Genomic DNA, 15,573 nt, shown 5'->3' on the forward strand with positions numbered 1-15,573 from the left:
GTTAGTATTTTTTCTTGAGAGCTCTGAGGCATTTGCAAATAAAAGCAGGCTGGGAGCTGTGCAATCTTATCAGATCTTAGACCAACACAGCCAAGCAATAAAAGTGTCAAGTTGTAAACAACCAAATTATAGTGAATTGGTTTACAGCCCGTTTGCAGAGGATCAGAGGAGATGTTGGAGTAATCTATCCTTTGTCCATGTGAATAACATTTAAAACATTTAAAAGGTAGGATAACCACCATCCAAAAACCAATAAAAAGATCAAAATCGCCGCTAGAGTCTTCTGTTCTTTAATTTAAATTAGCTTGAATTTTTAGGCGGACTGTTTTTCTCTGAGTAATAAAATAATCTTACCAGCTGGAAACACTTTCAACATTCTTTAGGGCTGTCTGCAGTTTCAGTTAGCCTTATGGCTAATCCGAAGGTCACTGGCAAAGGAGGTTATTTTCCAGGTCCCCAGAGACTTTGCAAACATCTCTGGGACCACTGGATCTCCTCCTACCTTTCACTGTCTCTCCGGGACAGCTTGGGTCAAAAAAGGGACCATCCAAATGCTTCGGAATAGAGGAGTTTCAGGAGTAGCCTGAAAGTCCGTCTTCTCACTGCTAAGCCCCGCCTTCTTCCGATTAGTTACAAGGTTTTTGTGCATTCTTTCCATAGTCATCCCTTAAATTTTATATAAAGTCACATATTGTCAATCAAGTATATTTGTATACATTATTATTACAGTACTTCATTTGTTTGACTGTCATTATTATTTCTTCATTTTAAACAAGGTATGCTAAATATGAGTTTATTTATATTATAATAATTTGTTACATCATCTTCAATGTATCCAATATTAAGATATATATGTATGTATGTATGTATGTGTGTGTATATATGTGTGTGTGTGTGTGTGTGTGTGTGTGTGTGTACACATACATACATACATACATATATATCTTAATATTGGATACATTGAAGATGATGTAACAAATTATAAAACATATATATATATATATATATATATATATATGTTTTTTATGTTTTATTTGTGCTGATAAATAAATAAAGGGAGACTAGTATAGATCTATTTCAAGCTATTTAGCTCTCATCAGCTATCCATACCCTTACTGGGATTTGAACCTGGGCTACATTACATACTAGGCAGACATCTTAGCCATTAGGCCACAGGCTCTTATCCGTTATCAGCGAAGCCAGGGTGAAAGGTATCTATTAGATTTTTACAACCCCTGGTAAGCCCCAATTATGGGAGGAAGTTAACTGCTTCCATCATCTGTCAATCGGCTCGTCACAAGAGTCCATCACGACAGAAACCCAATATTTTTACTGTTGCCTTTGTTATATTTGTGTTTTTTTTAATTTGTGCTGATAAATAAATATATTTAAAATGGAATATATATATATATATATATATATATATATATATATGTGTGTGTGTGTGTGTGTGTGTGTGTGTGTGTGTGTGTGTGCGTGCATATATATATATATATATATATATATATATATATATATATATATATATATATATATTCCATTTTAAATCATTCAATTATTTTGGTGTTGGTAACATTCTCTAATAAATTTACAATTCCATATCATATTTTTTTTAATCTAACCACTAATTAAATAGATCCCATGTCCTATAAAATTGTTTATCTTCTTGTTCTCTAATTTCATATGTCACCTTACTCATTTTCACACATTCCATTGCTCATATCATCAATCTAATATATATGCATACAATTATTATGATTATTAAACATTCATTGCATATAGCTATTATTACATCCTTTTTATGTGAAGAAAACTAAATTTAAAGTAAATTTATATTATGACATTTCATTACGTCATCCTGGACTCATCCAATGGTGTTACATCTTTGTATTCTATTCTACATAGAATTGTTTATCTTTTATTTAAAAAAGGCTTTCCCACATCATCTCTATGGTCCTCATTTACAGCTTATATAAAATTCCATATATCAATCTAGTATATATAAATGCATTATTATCATTATTAATCATTTATTTGACTATAACTATTTTTACTTTTTCTTATACATAATAATCTAGGTTTAACTAAGTTTAACTTAATTTTATTGTGATATTTCATTTCATCATCCTGTATCCCTCCAGTAGTAGTGTAGTCCAATATCTCTTGCCATTTGTAAAATCTATATTCTAGGGGTTTTCTTGATAAGTCTTGTGTGAACTGCTCTTGGCAACTTGTTGTTCATTGCATATTTTGTAAAGACTTAAAACCCTCCATCTGTTCCTTTCATCCGCTTGCCTTTGATTATCCCTCGTGCTTCTGCCAAAGATACTTTCATTGTTTCTGCCAAGTTTTCTACCCTTTCTTCATCTGTGTTTTGTAGCATGAGATAGAGATCCAGTTCATCTACCTCTCCTTTCAGTATTCCATATGTATCATTTCCCTCTACTCTCGGTTTGCTGTCAGTATCAACAATTTTCTTGTCACTTTGTTCATATTTCTCTACAATTTTTTGAGGTCTATCTTCAAGTTTCATCACTGTTTCATCAATATCCTCAACTCTTCCCTCCATTCTTTCTATTCTTTGTTCTATAATCCCCAGATTCTTTTCAATTCTTTCTGTGCTTATTAGGACTTTTTGAATTTCTAGCATAATTCTTTGCAAAGATATTTCCTCTTCTTGTTCATATTGCAACATTTTTCCAGGTTGTAAACACTGCCACTAGGACATCCAAGGCATTTTACTAGGTTTCAAATAAATTCACTATAATATTTCAAGTCAAGGCTTTCTCTTTACTGCAGTCCAGCTACTGATAATATTCCAGAAGATCACCTGTGTAAACAAACTGTACTCTTCCTTCTGTTATTTCAATAAACAAATTCTGAAGCCTTGAAGCATGAGATATACAGTACATCAAATATTTTTAAAAAAAACAATATTTCCAAGCCTCCTGACTCCAGATAGCAGTGTTACTTCTTTTTCCTCTGCTTTTAGCTCTCTATTTAAGCTTTCTTTGGGTTAAGAAAAAAATGGTTAAAAAGGACGATCCTGCCATGCGTTGAAGAAAAGATAAGAAAGGAATCCTTAATCCACAAATACAAAAAATGGGGAAAAATAGAAGAAGAAGGGAAAAAGAGACCAGCCCAACTGAAAAAGTAAGAGGCATTTGTGAAAATTTCATCCTTAAAAAGGAAACAATGTTAAAGAAAAAAAGATAACACAATAGTTTTAATTCAGGCTGAGCTGCTGCTTACTCTCTTCTGTCTTCAATTTTAACTTTATTCTAAATCTTTTTGGTTGTTCTCTAAAAGTAAATCTCACCAATTCCGACACACACTCTCTCCTGCTCAGCTTCTGTTCAGGGGTCTGTCCCAATGTTGTGCAGCTTAAAAATGGCTGCTTCTCTTGTAGATGGCAAAAATAGCTTTCTCCTGGATTGATCAGGGACTTTGCAATGTCCCCGAGATCAGCAGGACATGGTCTTCTCTATCACCATCTCATCAGGACGGTTTAGGTCTAAAAGGATTGTCCAGTAACAGAGATATCAACAACAATCCTGGAGCTCCAAGATTGCATGTTGTGATGTAACTCAGTCAGTCCCGCCTCTCCCTCTTTGCATTGTTAAATACACATATAATGGTTTGTAAGAATGTCCCCGAAAGACAAAAGGAGGAAGAAAAATCTACTCAATGATCATATAAGTATAAAAGAATGGCTTGCAGAAGCAATAAGACAAGGCAAACATCTCAAAAGGAACACCTCCCACCCATTCTTTTGGTCCATAAAAATGAGAGGATAGAAATGTTCATTCAGTATTTAAAGATTCTGCTACTGTAACCTTACAATAAAGGTAGTGTTCATATTCATGGTTGGTGCTTCTTCGCTAGACTCCCTCCAAGGCTGGCATGAAGATTACAAAATCCCTCATGAATAAGAAAGGAATGGGGGCTCAATTGGGAGATGGGGATATTTTTATTTGTTTTATTCCTTTCACACAGGCAATATCAGATAATTCTGCTTCACGTAGATATGCCATCAACCGTTTACAATAAAAAAACTTTTGTGCATTTGTTAGCTTGAACCCATAACAGGGAAACCATCACAGACATATCTTTTTCCTTCGCAGTTATCCTCTTCAAAATAGACCAATTAAAAAAGATCAGGCTGAGAAGTCTATGACATCATTTGATACAATTTGGTTTTCAGGATTGTCAAAATGCCTGCTGCGATGCTGCAACTTGTAAGCTGAGACCTGGGGCACAGTGTGACTTTGAAGAGTGTTGCGAGCAATGCAGAGTAAGACTTCTTTATTTTTAACACTCAAGAGCGATTTTACCCTGCTCCATATTAGCCATATAAAATTTTAATATCTCTTGGCTGTTTACTATGATCAAAACATTTTAACCTATTCCTATCCCCTCTTCCAGCTTATTTGACCCTTATGAACATATCCATAGGGAGGATAATGTAACAAAATTTCAGCCTTGTCTCGATCAAAAATGCACTGCATGTTAAATCATGTCTCTGAAAAAAAATGTTCTTTGACTGAGTTTGCACGGAAGTCCAATTTAAATAAGGGTGGCCTTATTTAAGTTTGAGATTGATGCCCTAACTTGGTTTCTGACTTTCTGGAAGATTATAAGATGAGGGTGTCAAACTGGTGGCCCCTGGGCCAGATGTATCATGCACAGGACATGCCCACCCCAGCTCCGCAAATGGGAAAAACATCATGAAATGCCACATGATGGCAACGTGATGTGGAGAGTTTGATACTCGTGTTCTAAGAGGTTCCTGGTAATGCTGTGACATTTTTCTCTCAGAGAATTTCTGGATGGAAATAAGTGCAGGAGACGTCTGGAAATAAAAATTGCTTTTTCCCCCTTGAGTTCTCTACCTGTTCTCTAAAGTTCTAAATTCAGTTATTTTGGTGGCACGTTCTGGAGCTGCTACAGAGCCATGAAGAGAGAGGTGCAAGTTCCTTCTATATGGGATCCCAGTTGACTCTGCAATTAACCTTTTGAGCAGAGGGGCCCAAAACATTTTGTTCTTTCCATATTTTCATCACAAGACTAGATTCACAGCAAGAGAAGGCAACCACATTTTTTTCAACACATCAGAAAATTCTATGGATGCTTTTTTCCATCAAAGGAAATAAAAATATATCATGAGAAGTTCAGCAATTAGCATTTGGCTGCTTTTTCATGGAATTCTAATTGATTTTCATTCTATGGTCAGCCAATGTAGATTTTTCTTTCAGTAATTGAGCTTTTCATGGCAACCATTTTCTCATAACAAATAAGACAGAGTAGTACATCTAGGCACTACCCAAAATTGTAACAGGGCAAGGATGCCTTGTTTGGTAATCCTCAAGACAGCTGAAGAGGAGGTTATGAAATGTTTTGTGAATCATGGTTTGACTCTTTGATCCCTAAAGAGTCAAAGCTGGGAGTATTTTTCATTCTCAACCACAGTTTAGGGGAGCAGAAGCAGAATGCCGGGCAGCAAGGGATGACTGTGACATGCCTGAATTCTGCACTGGCCGATCTGCTGAGTGTCCCGCCGATCGCCTCCATGGGAATGGACATCCATGCCAAAACAACTCGGGTTACTGCTACAATGGGAAATGTCCCACCTTGGCAAACCAATGTGTTGCTTTGTTCCGTAATCCAAGTAAGTCAACTTTAGGATTCAGAATAATTTTATTGTAAAAGAAAAGACTCAATGTGTCATTGAACATTAACTTTAGTAAACAGTAACTCATCAACAATTAAGTCAGTCACTGCATAATCAAAGATTTTCTCATTTGTATCCATAGTAAATCATGATTGCATATAACAGAGTAAGAAGGAGCCTTGGGGGGTCTTCTAGTCCAACTCCCTGCCCAAGTAGGAAACCTTATACAATCTCTTCTTTAAAAATCTCCAGTGTTGGAGCACCTACAATTTCTGAGGGTTTTGTACAGATGAATTAATTTTTCAAGATGAAGTTTTTTCTTTGGAGGCTTTAGAGCCCAGCTCTCCAGATCCTTTGGTTTAAAGCTCCAGTCATCCCTAGGGAACATGGCCAATGGTCCAAGATGATGGCAGTTGTAGTCAAGAAATCTGGAAAGACTGACTTTGGGGAAAGAGTCTTTTGTGGGTTGTAGATACATTCCCAAATTGGACATAGATATGAGCCAATCTCAATGAGAGATAATATAAATTGATTATGGGACAGTGTCCCAAGAATATTCAAACCCCGGGATCAAAATTTTCTTTACATTTGGCACAATAATTGAAGCAAGAGATCTTGGGGGATGTGATTTTTGTTACTCTTCACTCCTGACTTTCAGACTATTCACAAAGTGTTCAGCATGGTTTTATGTTGAAAAAGGAAACTGAAAATAAGTTCCCTTGTTCATATAAGGTAGATAGTTTTCAGTAAGCATGGAGATTTATCTTGGCCATAGATCAATAATGCAGTGAGGCTTTGCCTATAGAAAGCCCAAATACAGGTTCAGGGTCATTAATTAAAAGAATCAGAATTAACAGAATAACTGAGTTGGAAGGAACCTTGGAGGTCTTCTAGCCCAACCCCCTGATCAAGAGGGAAACTGTATACCATTTCCAATCTAAACGTTTCCAGTATTGAAGCACCCACAACTTCTGAAAGCAAGCCATTCCACTAATTAATTGTTCTGTTAGGAAATTTCTCCTTATTTCTAGGTTAGTTTGCTCCTTGATTAGCTTCCATTTGTTGGTCTTGTTCTCCCTTCAGGTGTTTGGAAAATAGCTTGACTCCCTCATCTTTGTGGCAGTCCCTCAAATATTGGAACACTACTATCATGTCACCTCTAGTCCTTCTTTTCATTAAACTAGACATATCCAATTTGTGCCACTGTTCTTCATATGTTTTAGCCTCCAATCCCCTAATCATATTTGCTGCTTTTCTCCATATTCTTTGTAAAATTTCAACATTTTTTAATATTGTGGCGAACAAAACTGGATGCAATATTCCAAATGTGGTGTTGCCAAAGCATTATAAAGTAGTACTAACACTTCACATAATCTTGATGTTATCCCTCTGTTAATGTAGCCTAGGACTGTGTTGGATTTTTGGCAGTTGCAGCAAACTGCTGGCGCATATTTAAGTGGCTGTCCACTAAGGACTCCAAGATCCCTCTTATAGTTATAGTATAGAGCCAGGTATCACCTATTCTTTACCTGTGATTTGATTTTTCTTGCCTATATATAAAACTTTTTTAAAACTTTTTTCACCATTGAATTTATTTCATTAGATAGGGTATCTCTAGTTGAAATCTCTCGAGATCCTTCTGGATCTTAAGCCTATCTTCTGGAGTGATGGCTATTCCTTTCAGCTAGTCATTGTCTGTAAATTTGATGAGTTCCCTTCTATCCCTTTCTCTAAATTGTTTATGAAGGCTCAGATGACATGTGATGGTGACTGGAAATCTGAATTCCAAATCAGAACATTGTTCCACTTGCATAATCAATCGATCCATTGGATTTATGGAGGATGTGATTTAGACAATAAATGGACACTTGCTGGATTATTTCCATTGCTTTGAAAATGGAAATCTCAGTTCAAACAAAGAAATCTTTATTTTGGTCAGTTAAATAGCATAACATGATGTAACATTCCAATGAATGATAATAGCTCAATCTTTTGCAAGAATTCCAGCTATATTCAAAAAGACTTATACCCAGGAATTGACAGGCCTCAAATCAAGAATGACACAGGATAATTCTTCCAAGCTGAGTTCTTTCTTCTTTCACTCTTGTAAACAAAATCTTGCTGTAAATGATTAGGGAGGAGCTGTCTTCACACACTTTCTCTCACATGTAATATCTGGGGTGTCTGAACTGCCTCTTACTCATCTGGACTGCACCCCCTCCCACCCAGGAATCCCCCATCTAACTGCATTACTGCAAAGGGATATTTCTACAACAGTGTTAAAGTTGGAAAATGGAGAATGAGCACAAAGAGGAATGCAGCTGCATTCAGATTTGCCTCCAGCCATTGATTTTCTGCATGATGTTCTGCAAGTGGCATAAAAGTGGCTTCAGCTTTTGTGCCCATAAAATTCAATAAGCAAGTTTAATGTAGCACTGTATCAGATAGAGACTGAATCAGGCATAATGAGGATTAAATAAATAATGGGTTACAAAATAATAGGTTACAAATAAACAAATATTAACTATAGTTTCTTTAATCCTCTGGGATCTCCTAAGCCTTTGTTTATCCTGCTGGCATGTTACACACTCAGATATTTGTCTTGGTTTCTCACTCCCTCTTGCAGATATGACTGTGGGTTCAGATGAATGTTTTGAGAATAACCAATCACCAGTGAATGAGGAGAATCAGGCTGGCTACTGCAGAAGGGAAAATGGTGTAAAGATTCCATGTGAACCACAGTAAGCAATCTAAATCATTTCCTTCTATGATGATGAAGCGGTGGACGTGATGAACCGGGGTCTTGAAGCCGTTAGGGACTGGATGAGGGCTAACAAGCTTGTACTCAACCCGGAGAAGACCGAGTGGCTGTTGTGTTTCCCTCCCAATAATTTGGCTAGTGCTCCATCACTCAGGCTGGGGGGCCAAACTTTATACCCCTCAGACAGGGTTCGCAACTTGGGAGTCCTCCTGGACCCACAGCTGACCTTCGACCACCATCTGACGGCTGTGACCAGGAGGGCATTTGCCCAGGTTCGCCTGGTGCGCCAGTTGCGACCCTACCTGAACCGGGAGGCTCTCACAACAGTCACTCGGGCCCTTGTGACCTCTAGGCTGGAATACTGCAACGTGCTCCGGGTGCTCTACTCAAGGGGGCTGCCCTTGAAGAGCACCCGGCGACTTCAGCTAGTCCAGAATGCGGCCACGCGAGTGATCGTGGGTGCACCTCGGTTCGCCCACATAACACCTATCCTCCGCGAGCTGCGCTGGCTACCTGTTGATCTCCGGGTGAGCTTCAAGGTGCTACTTACCACCCATAAAGCCCTTCATGGTAGTGGATCTGCGTACTTGAGAGACCGCCTCCTGCCAATTACCTCCTCGCGACCTATTAGATCGCACAGATTAGGCCTCCTCTGAGTTCTATCCGCCAGTCAGTGTCAACTGGCAACTACACGGAGGAGAGCCTTTTCAGTAGTAGCTCCGACCCTTTGGAACGATCTCCCCGTGGAGATTCGTACCCTCACCACCCTCCAGACCTTCCGCACAGCCCTTAAGACTTGGCTATCACGTCAGGCCTGGGGATAAAGATCGTAATCCGTCCCCACCCGAATGATGAATGTTGTGTACTATTTTTACTATGTATTGTTTTATGTCTTACTGTCTTGTAGTTCCCTCCCTATATATTGTAAGCCGCCCTGAGTCCCCTTAGGGAAAAGGGCGGCCTATAAATAATAAACCATAAACCAAACCATGATATAATATAAGGATAATAAGAAATGTTTTAGGGTCCACATCTGTGGGAATTTGATTCTGCCATCTGGCTAAAACCGTAGAAATGTGAATAAATTTCTGAATGGCTAATTTTCCTTTGTTTTCTATCTTGGGAAACTGCCTTTTAAAAGATTGTGTCAGAAATGACAGATAGTTTTTGACTTACAACCATTCATTCAATGACTTCCAAGAAGTGACTTACAACTAGCCCTTGCACTTACAATTGTTGCAGCATTCCTATAGACATGTGACCAAATTTTGGGTGCTTGGCAACTAATATATATTTATGAGTACAGCAGTATCCCAAGATCACATGTTCATCATTTGTGACCTTCCAGCCAGCTTCCAAAAAATCAAAGACAACCGGGGGGGAGGGGGATCAGATTTGCTTAATAGCCATGTGTTTTATTTAGCAATTGTAGTGATTCACTTAACAACCATGCCAAAAAGGGTGCAGCTCACCTAACAAGAGCCTTGTTCAGAAATGGAAATTCTTCACACATTTGTGGTCATAAGTCAAAAACTTATAAATCATGATTTAGAAATCACAATGGCCAAATTTGCACCACATGTTGAACCCAAACTAAGCAATAAGCCACATTATCTTTTAGTCATGTGTATAAATCCAGATTCTCCTTTTGGCTCTTACACAAACAGACAGACCTCTGTACCATTGTTTTTTTGTTAAAACACGGGGACCTTTTATTTTATACATTCCTATTTCAACCTTTATTCACCTTTACTCATATATTTTTATTAGATTGAAATGGAATAATAACTATTTTTCAGGGCAATTTCCTTTTCCAATGTTTAGTGCAGTTGCCCCAGTCGTTAGATTTCAACTCCCATCATCCTCTGCCCTCCACTGATCAGAGATTATGAGAATTTTAGGCTAGAGATCTGGAAAATCTCTAAAGTCTCCTAAATCTGCTTTAAGGGTTTTCCAGGTGGATAATGGATGCATTAGTTGCTCTTAAGATAAAAATCCTGAGTCAACCATCTTCATCCTTAAAAACAGGAAAATCACAGTGAGACGGTTGGAGATACAGGAACTGTGATCTCCAAAACCTGAAATTTTGTGAGATTTTTCAGTTATGTGGCAGGGGCAACTAGTTCCTACTGAGGCTGGACAAACTTCTGGTTTTCCATTTCTAATTAAACAAAAACACATAAAGGTTAACCCAAGATCAAGATTGTTAGCATAGTCACTCATGTCCTGGTCCTAGCTGGACTACTGCATAGGGCTACCCTTGCAGTGCATTTGGAAGCTACAACTGGTACAGAAGGCAATGATGCTGACAATGCTGGAGACCCCTGGCAGATGGCATATATGACACCATTGTTACACAAGCTGCACAGGTTGCCAGTTTGCTTTTGGGCCCAATTCCAGCAGTTGGTCATTACTTTTAAAGCCCTTCATGATATGGGTCCAATTAATTCACTGTTTCCTTTTCAGGGATATAAAGTGTGGCAGGTTATACTGCTCAACAGTAAACACCACATTTTGCGTAGCCCGCTATTTTGCAGATAGGCCAGATGATGGAATGGTTGAACCTGGAACAAAATGTGGAGATAGAAAGGTTAGTAAAAGATTACCTCTAATCTATGTGCTGGGATTCCAAGGGTTGATCACTATAAGTGTCATAATGGATTTTGCTGAAAGTTGGTTTAGGTTTTCCAAGCTACAATGAATGTACACAGAAGAAAAAGTATCTCTCTAGCCTTCTTTGGGTTTTCTTATTCTTTTGTTTTTCTTTCAAACAGCAGCCACAACAAATGAGGTGAATGTCCAGGGCTGTTTCTTTCTTCTAAGAACAAAGTGCCTGGTCTTCTGAGAACCTTGTGCTTCTCCCTTGGAGCACTTTCTGGACAGAGACAGTCCTTTCTCTTCACTTGTAGGGAAGGTGGAAGAGAGAAATGAGAAAATCAGGGCAGAGCTGGTTGTGACCCAAAGGACAACAGCCACTTAGCAGTGCTGAAACAATCCCAAAACTTATGTGACCAGATGAGGAATCATTTCCCTCTGTTTTTTATACAATGTAGAAACTGAAAGAAGTATGGGTTAGTTCTAAGGAATGACAGAGTTTAGTTGTGAGGCAAGTGCTGTCTTAGTCTATTGATAATCTCCTACTTTGACTTTCAGGTCTGCAGCAACGGGCACTGTATTGATATGTGAAAAGCCTACTGAGCAAACACTGGTTTGTCTCAAATTTGATTTTGGAGATCCTCCTTCCAGAATGCTTCCCTCAAGTCCAAAGAGACCCATTTGTCTTTATCCTACTAGTAAATCACTCTTAGCTTCCAGATGGCATCTAAAATTTGCAATATTTCTTCTCCATATTTAATCCGATTTTCTTTTGCTATAATTAAACCTTTTACCTGCCATAAAGCTCCATATACAACACCAAAGCCTTATTTTTTGTTAAGAAAAAATATGCTTGCCAATTGCTATGCACATTTAATGCAACAAGTTCTGCCTTTTGAGCTGGTATATTCAAAGGCAATGCTTCCTATCCCAAAATTTTACACTGGCTTTCCAAGATGCAGCTGCTTCCATCAATAAACTATTCTCATTATGTAAAAGCTTGTCTTTCAAATCTGGTTTGATGAAGTAAATCATATCAAGAACTTGTATGCAATCATGATTTAACCATCCAGGTGAATTTTCTACTGGCATTAAAGAAGTTGGATTTAGTTTATTCACAGTCACCTGTCTCATTTTGAGACATTCTGTCTCATTCTATCTTAGAAAGCCCCTAAATATAAATTATTCACATATTGCAACACATGGGCTTTTCAAAAGGCAACTGACTTTCTTGGTCTTTGAGATAACCTTTGAGACAACCATGACCTGCAACACAATGCTATTTCTTCCCGATTGGAAGGAGGGTGTTCCATCTGAATAGATTAGAACCAGGGGCTTCACCAAAAATGGTTGGGCTATTTTCAGATACTTAGTGTAAAACAGTCCAATATAGCTGAGCTTTTGTACCTGTTCATTGTCAGACCACAGAAAAGCAGACCACTTCTGGCTATCTGCTTGAAGGGGAATAGAGAAGAAGGCATCCTTCAAGTGCCATATAGTTAACCATGAAAAACGAAGGTGAACTCAAAGTGTAAGGGTTTGGCACTGTAGGGTGAATTGCCACTGTGAGTAAAAGGGCATTGGTACTTACCTAATATATCTCTTCTAATAGGATGGAGATAGCAACCATGCATGGGTTGATCTTGTCCGCCTTTGGATTGGACTGCGTTGGATTAAAATTAGTTAAGCCACACCCCTGTTGCTAGCCTTACCCAGCTTTTTGGTGAAAGAACTTAGACTCAATGTGTCATTGAACATTAACTTTAGTAAACAGTAACTCATCAACAATTAAGTTATAGCCAACAACAACTCTACAATGAATAACCTGAATGATATCAAGGATATTTGAGAATGGTCTAATGCAGATCAGTCCTATAGAAGGGAGGAGATGAATGCTATCTCCACCCCATTAGAAGAAGTGAATCACGTAAGTACCAACACCCTTTCCCAAAGAGGTGGAGATAATATCCATGCATGGGACATACTCAAGCCCTATTGTCCCTACAGGAGGGATTGAGACTGATCTGGAACAGATGCTGCAGAATGAATAGTCTGTAAGACCGTGCAGCCAAATGACACTTCTGCAGATGCAAATTTATCTAATTTATAGTTCAGTGGTGGGTTCCGGATCACGTTCCAACTGTACCTGTTGGAATGGGCCCGGCATCGCCCACATGGACGTGTGTGGTGTGTGCACAGTGTGTGCATGTGTCGTACTTGCCTACAATGCCTCCTCAAGCCTCCATGATGCTCCAGCTGTTCAGTGGAGCGTCACGCAGGCACCGTCCGTGCCGTCCGTGGAAGCGCCAAAGTCTTAAAGGACAGGTAAGGAGCTCAGGCAGGTAAGTGTGCCCTCTGGAGCACCATACCAGAACGGTACACAGTGCTCCGGGCAGGCTCCGGTACGCCTGTATTGGGACGTACCGCCTGCAACCCACCACTGTTATAGTTGGTAATGAATGGGGAAGGTGAAGCCCAGGTGGCCGTCCTGCAGATCTCATTGAGAGAGGCTTGTGTTGCCCAGGCTGCCATAGTAGCCACACTTCTCGTAGAGTGCTCAGTTATACCTCTAGGCACCGGCTCATGCTGTGAATTGTATGCCCTAGCTATACAGCTGCAGATAATTGAGGAGGTCACCTTCTATTCTAGCATCGTGGACTGGAATGATACAAAAAGTGCTTCTGACCTCCTAAAGTCAGAAGTGTGACTGATGTAGACTTTAAGGGCCCATTGCACTTCCAGCTTGTTCACTGTCTCTCCAAACGATGGTTAGGTGAGGAGCAGAAGTTGGGTAAAATGACCTCCTGGGCCCGGTGAAATCAGGAGGAAACCTTGGGTATAAATGAAGGATCTACCCATAGGACCACCCTATTGGTGTGGAAGGTGCAAAGATCCTCCCTCACAGACAGAGCCTGCAGTTCTAAGATCCTCCTGGTGGAGGTGATAACCACCAGGAAGGCAACTTTCCACATAAGGAACTGCAGTTCAACAGACCAGAGGAGTTCAAAGCCCCCCCCAATTAAATCTGATAAAACCTTGGGCAAATCTTACGTGAGGTAGAGGTGTACTACCGATGGTCTCAAATTGACCGCACCCTTTAGGAACCTCCTCACAGTCAGGTGATGGGACAAAGGTTGTCCCCCATTCAAGTCAAAATAGTGGCCAGAGCTGCTACCTGCCTCCTCAGTGTATTAGGTGATAGCCCTTTCTCCAGCCCGTCTTGGAGAAATTCCAATACCTGGAGTACTGAAGCAGTTGTAGGATGAATGGTCTTGGCTTCACACCATTTACAGAAATTGTGCTGTGTAGCATCATATATGAGAATCATGGAGGGCCTCCTGGAGGCCTGGATCGTGCCTATGACCCTGGAGAAAAAATTGTCCTCCCTTAGATAGTTCTTCCCAAGCTCCAGGCAGTCAGCTGGAGCCACTGAGGGTCCAGATGCTCCAGCGACCCCTGGCTGAGAGCACCCTTGGCCTGAGGGATCCTCCAGGTCTGGCCATCGAAAAGGTCTGTAGGTTGGTGAACTATGGCCATCATGGCCAATGAGGGGCCACCAGAATCACCTCTGCTTTTTCAGTGATCACCTTGCACAACACCTGAGGAATCAGGGGCAGTGGGGAAAATGCATAAAGAAGTCCAGGTGACCATCAACATCAGAGAGCATCTGTCCCCTCCATCCCCTTGCATTCAAAACCTCACAGAGAAGCAGGGGTGTTGTCTGGGTTGGCAAATAGGTCCACAACTGGCAATCCAAAGCGATCCAAGATCAGTTGCAATAGATGTGTCGGGTTCCGAAGGATTAATAAAACCAGCCAAAAAGAGAAACGATTTGAAATGCAGTTTGTAGTCTTCCTTCAGCACGAACTTACCAACAAAGAACTAAGGCAATGAATAAATCCTCTCCCTTCCTGGCTTATTCTCATGGAACTCTATAGCTAATTCCATGGTGGCCTGGAACCATGCAGTCCGTCTAGGTGGCAATCCTCTGTAGACACAGGCTCGGCATAGTGTTTGGTCTAGACCAGCCTTAAAGTAATGCACCACTACTCTCTCTGGCCACATCCTCAATTTACTGATGAGACACCAGAACTCTCTGATATATTCAGCTACTGGCTTCCCTTGTTGTCTTGTAGCCCGCAATTCTGCTTCCGCCTGCTGGATCCTGCTGGTATCTTCAAATCTCTCCTGCAATGCCATCAGGAACAGACCAATGTCCATTAGTTCCACAGCATGATCTCAATATAGATCAGCCACCCTGTCAGCAGCCCCTCCATCCATCACTGCCATCATGCCCATCACCATGACCCACTGTGACATATATCTGGCCATAACGATCCATATGATGTAACACCTGACCTAAGAAAAGGGCCACTCATCCTGGGCTACCATCAAATGTAGCCTGTATTGCTGGTGGATCCCATCACTCTGGGCACATCAACAGCTTGAGACCTCCTCTGGGTAAGGAGAGGGTGAGGTGCATAGCTCTCTCATACCGCTCGTCTCCCGCAGGTGTCCTGAGCAGCTTGGGGTAAACCTAGCCAGG

General features: G+C 40.2%; 1 protein-coding gene across 1 annotated transcript in view; it reads left to right on the forward strand.

Annotated features, from left to right (window-relative positions):
• Positions 1 to 11,618, forward strand: part of LOC116516665 (zinc metalloproteinase-disintegrin-like MTP9) — a 36,155-nt gene extending 24,537 nt beyond the window's left edge. Inside the window, exons 14-18 of the mRNA XM_032229303.1 lie at positions 4,205 to 4,294; positions 5,470 to 5,668; positions 8,298 to 8,412; positions 10,899 to 11,022; positions 11,586 to 11,618. Coding sequence (XP_032085194.1) covers positions 4,205 to 4,294; positions 5,470 to 5,668; positions 8,298 to 8,412; positions 10,899 to 11,022; positions 11,586 to 11,618 — 561 coding nt within the window. The remainder of the gene's footprint in view (positions 1 to 4,204; positions 4,295 to 5,469; positions 5,669 to 8,297; positions 8,413 to 10,898; positions 11,023 to 11,585) is intronic.
• The last annotated feature ends 3,955 nt before the right edge of the window (positions 11,619 to 15,573 follow it).

Source organism: Thamnophis elegans, chromosome 13, assembly GCF_009769535.1.
Source record: "Thamnophis elegans isolate rThaEle1 chromosome 13, rThaEle1.pri, whole genome shotgun sequence".
Lineage (NCBI taxonomy): Eukaryota > Metazoa > Chordata > Lepidosauria > Squamata > Colubridae > Thamnophis > Thamnophis elegans.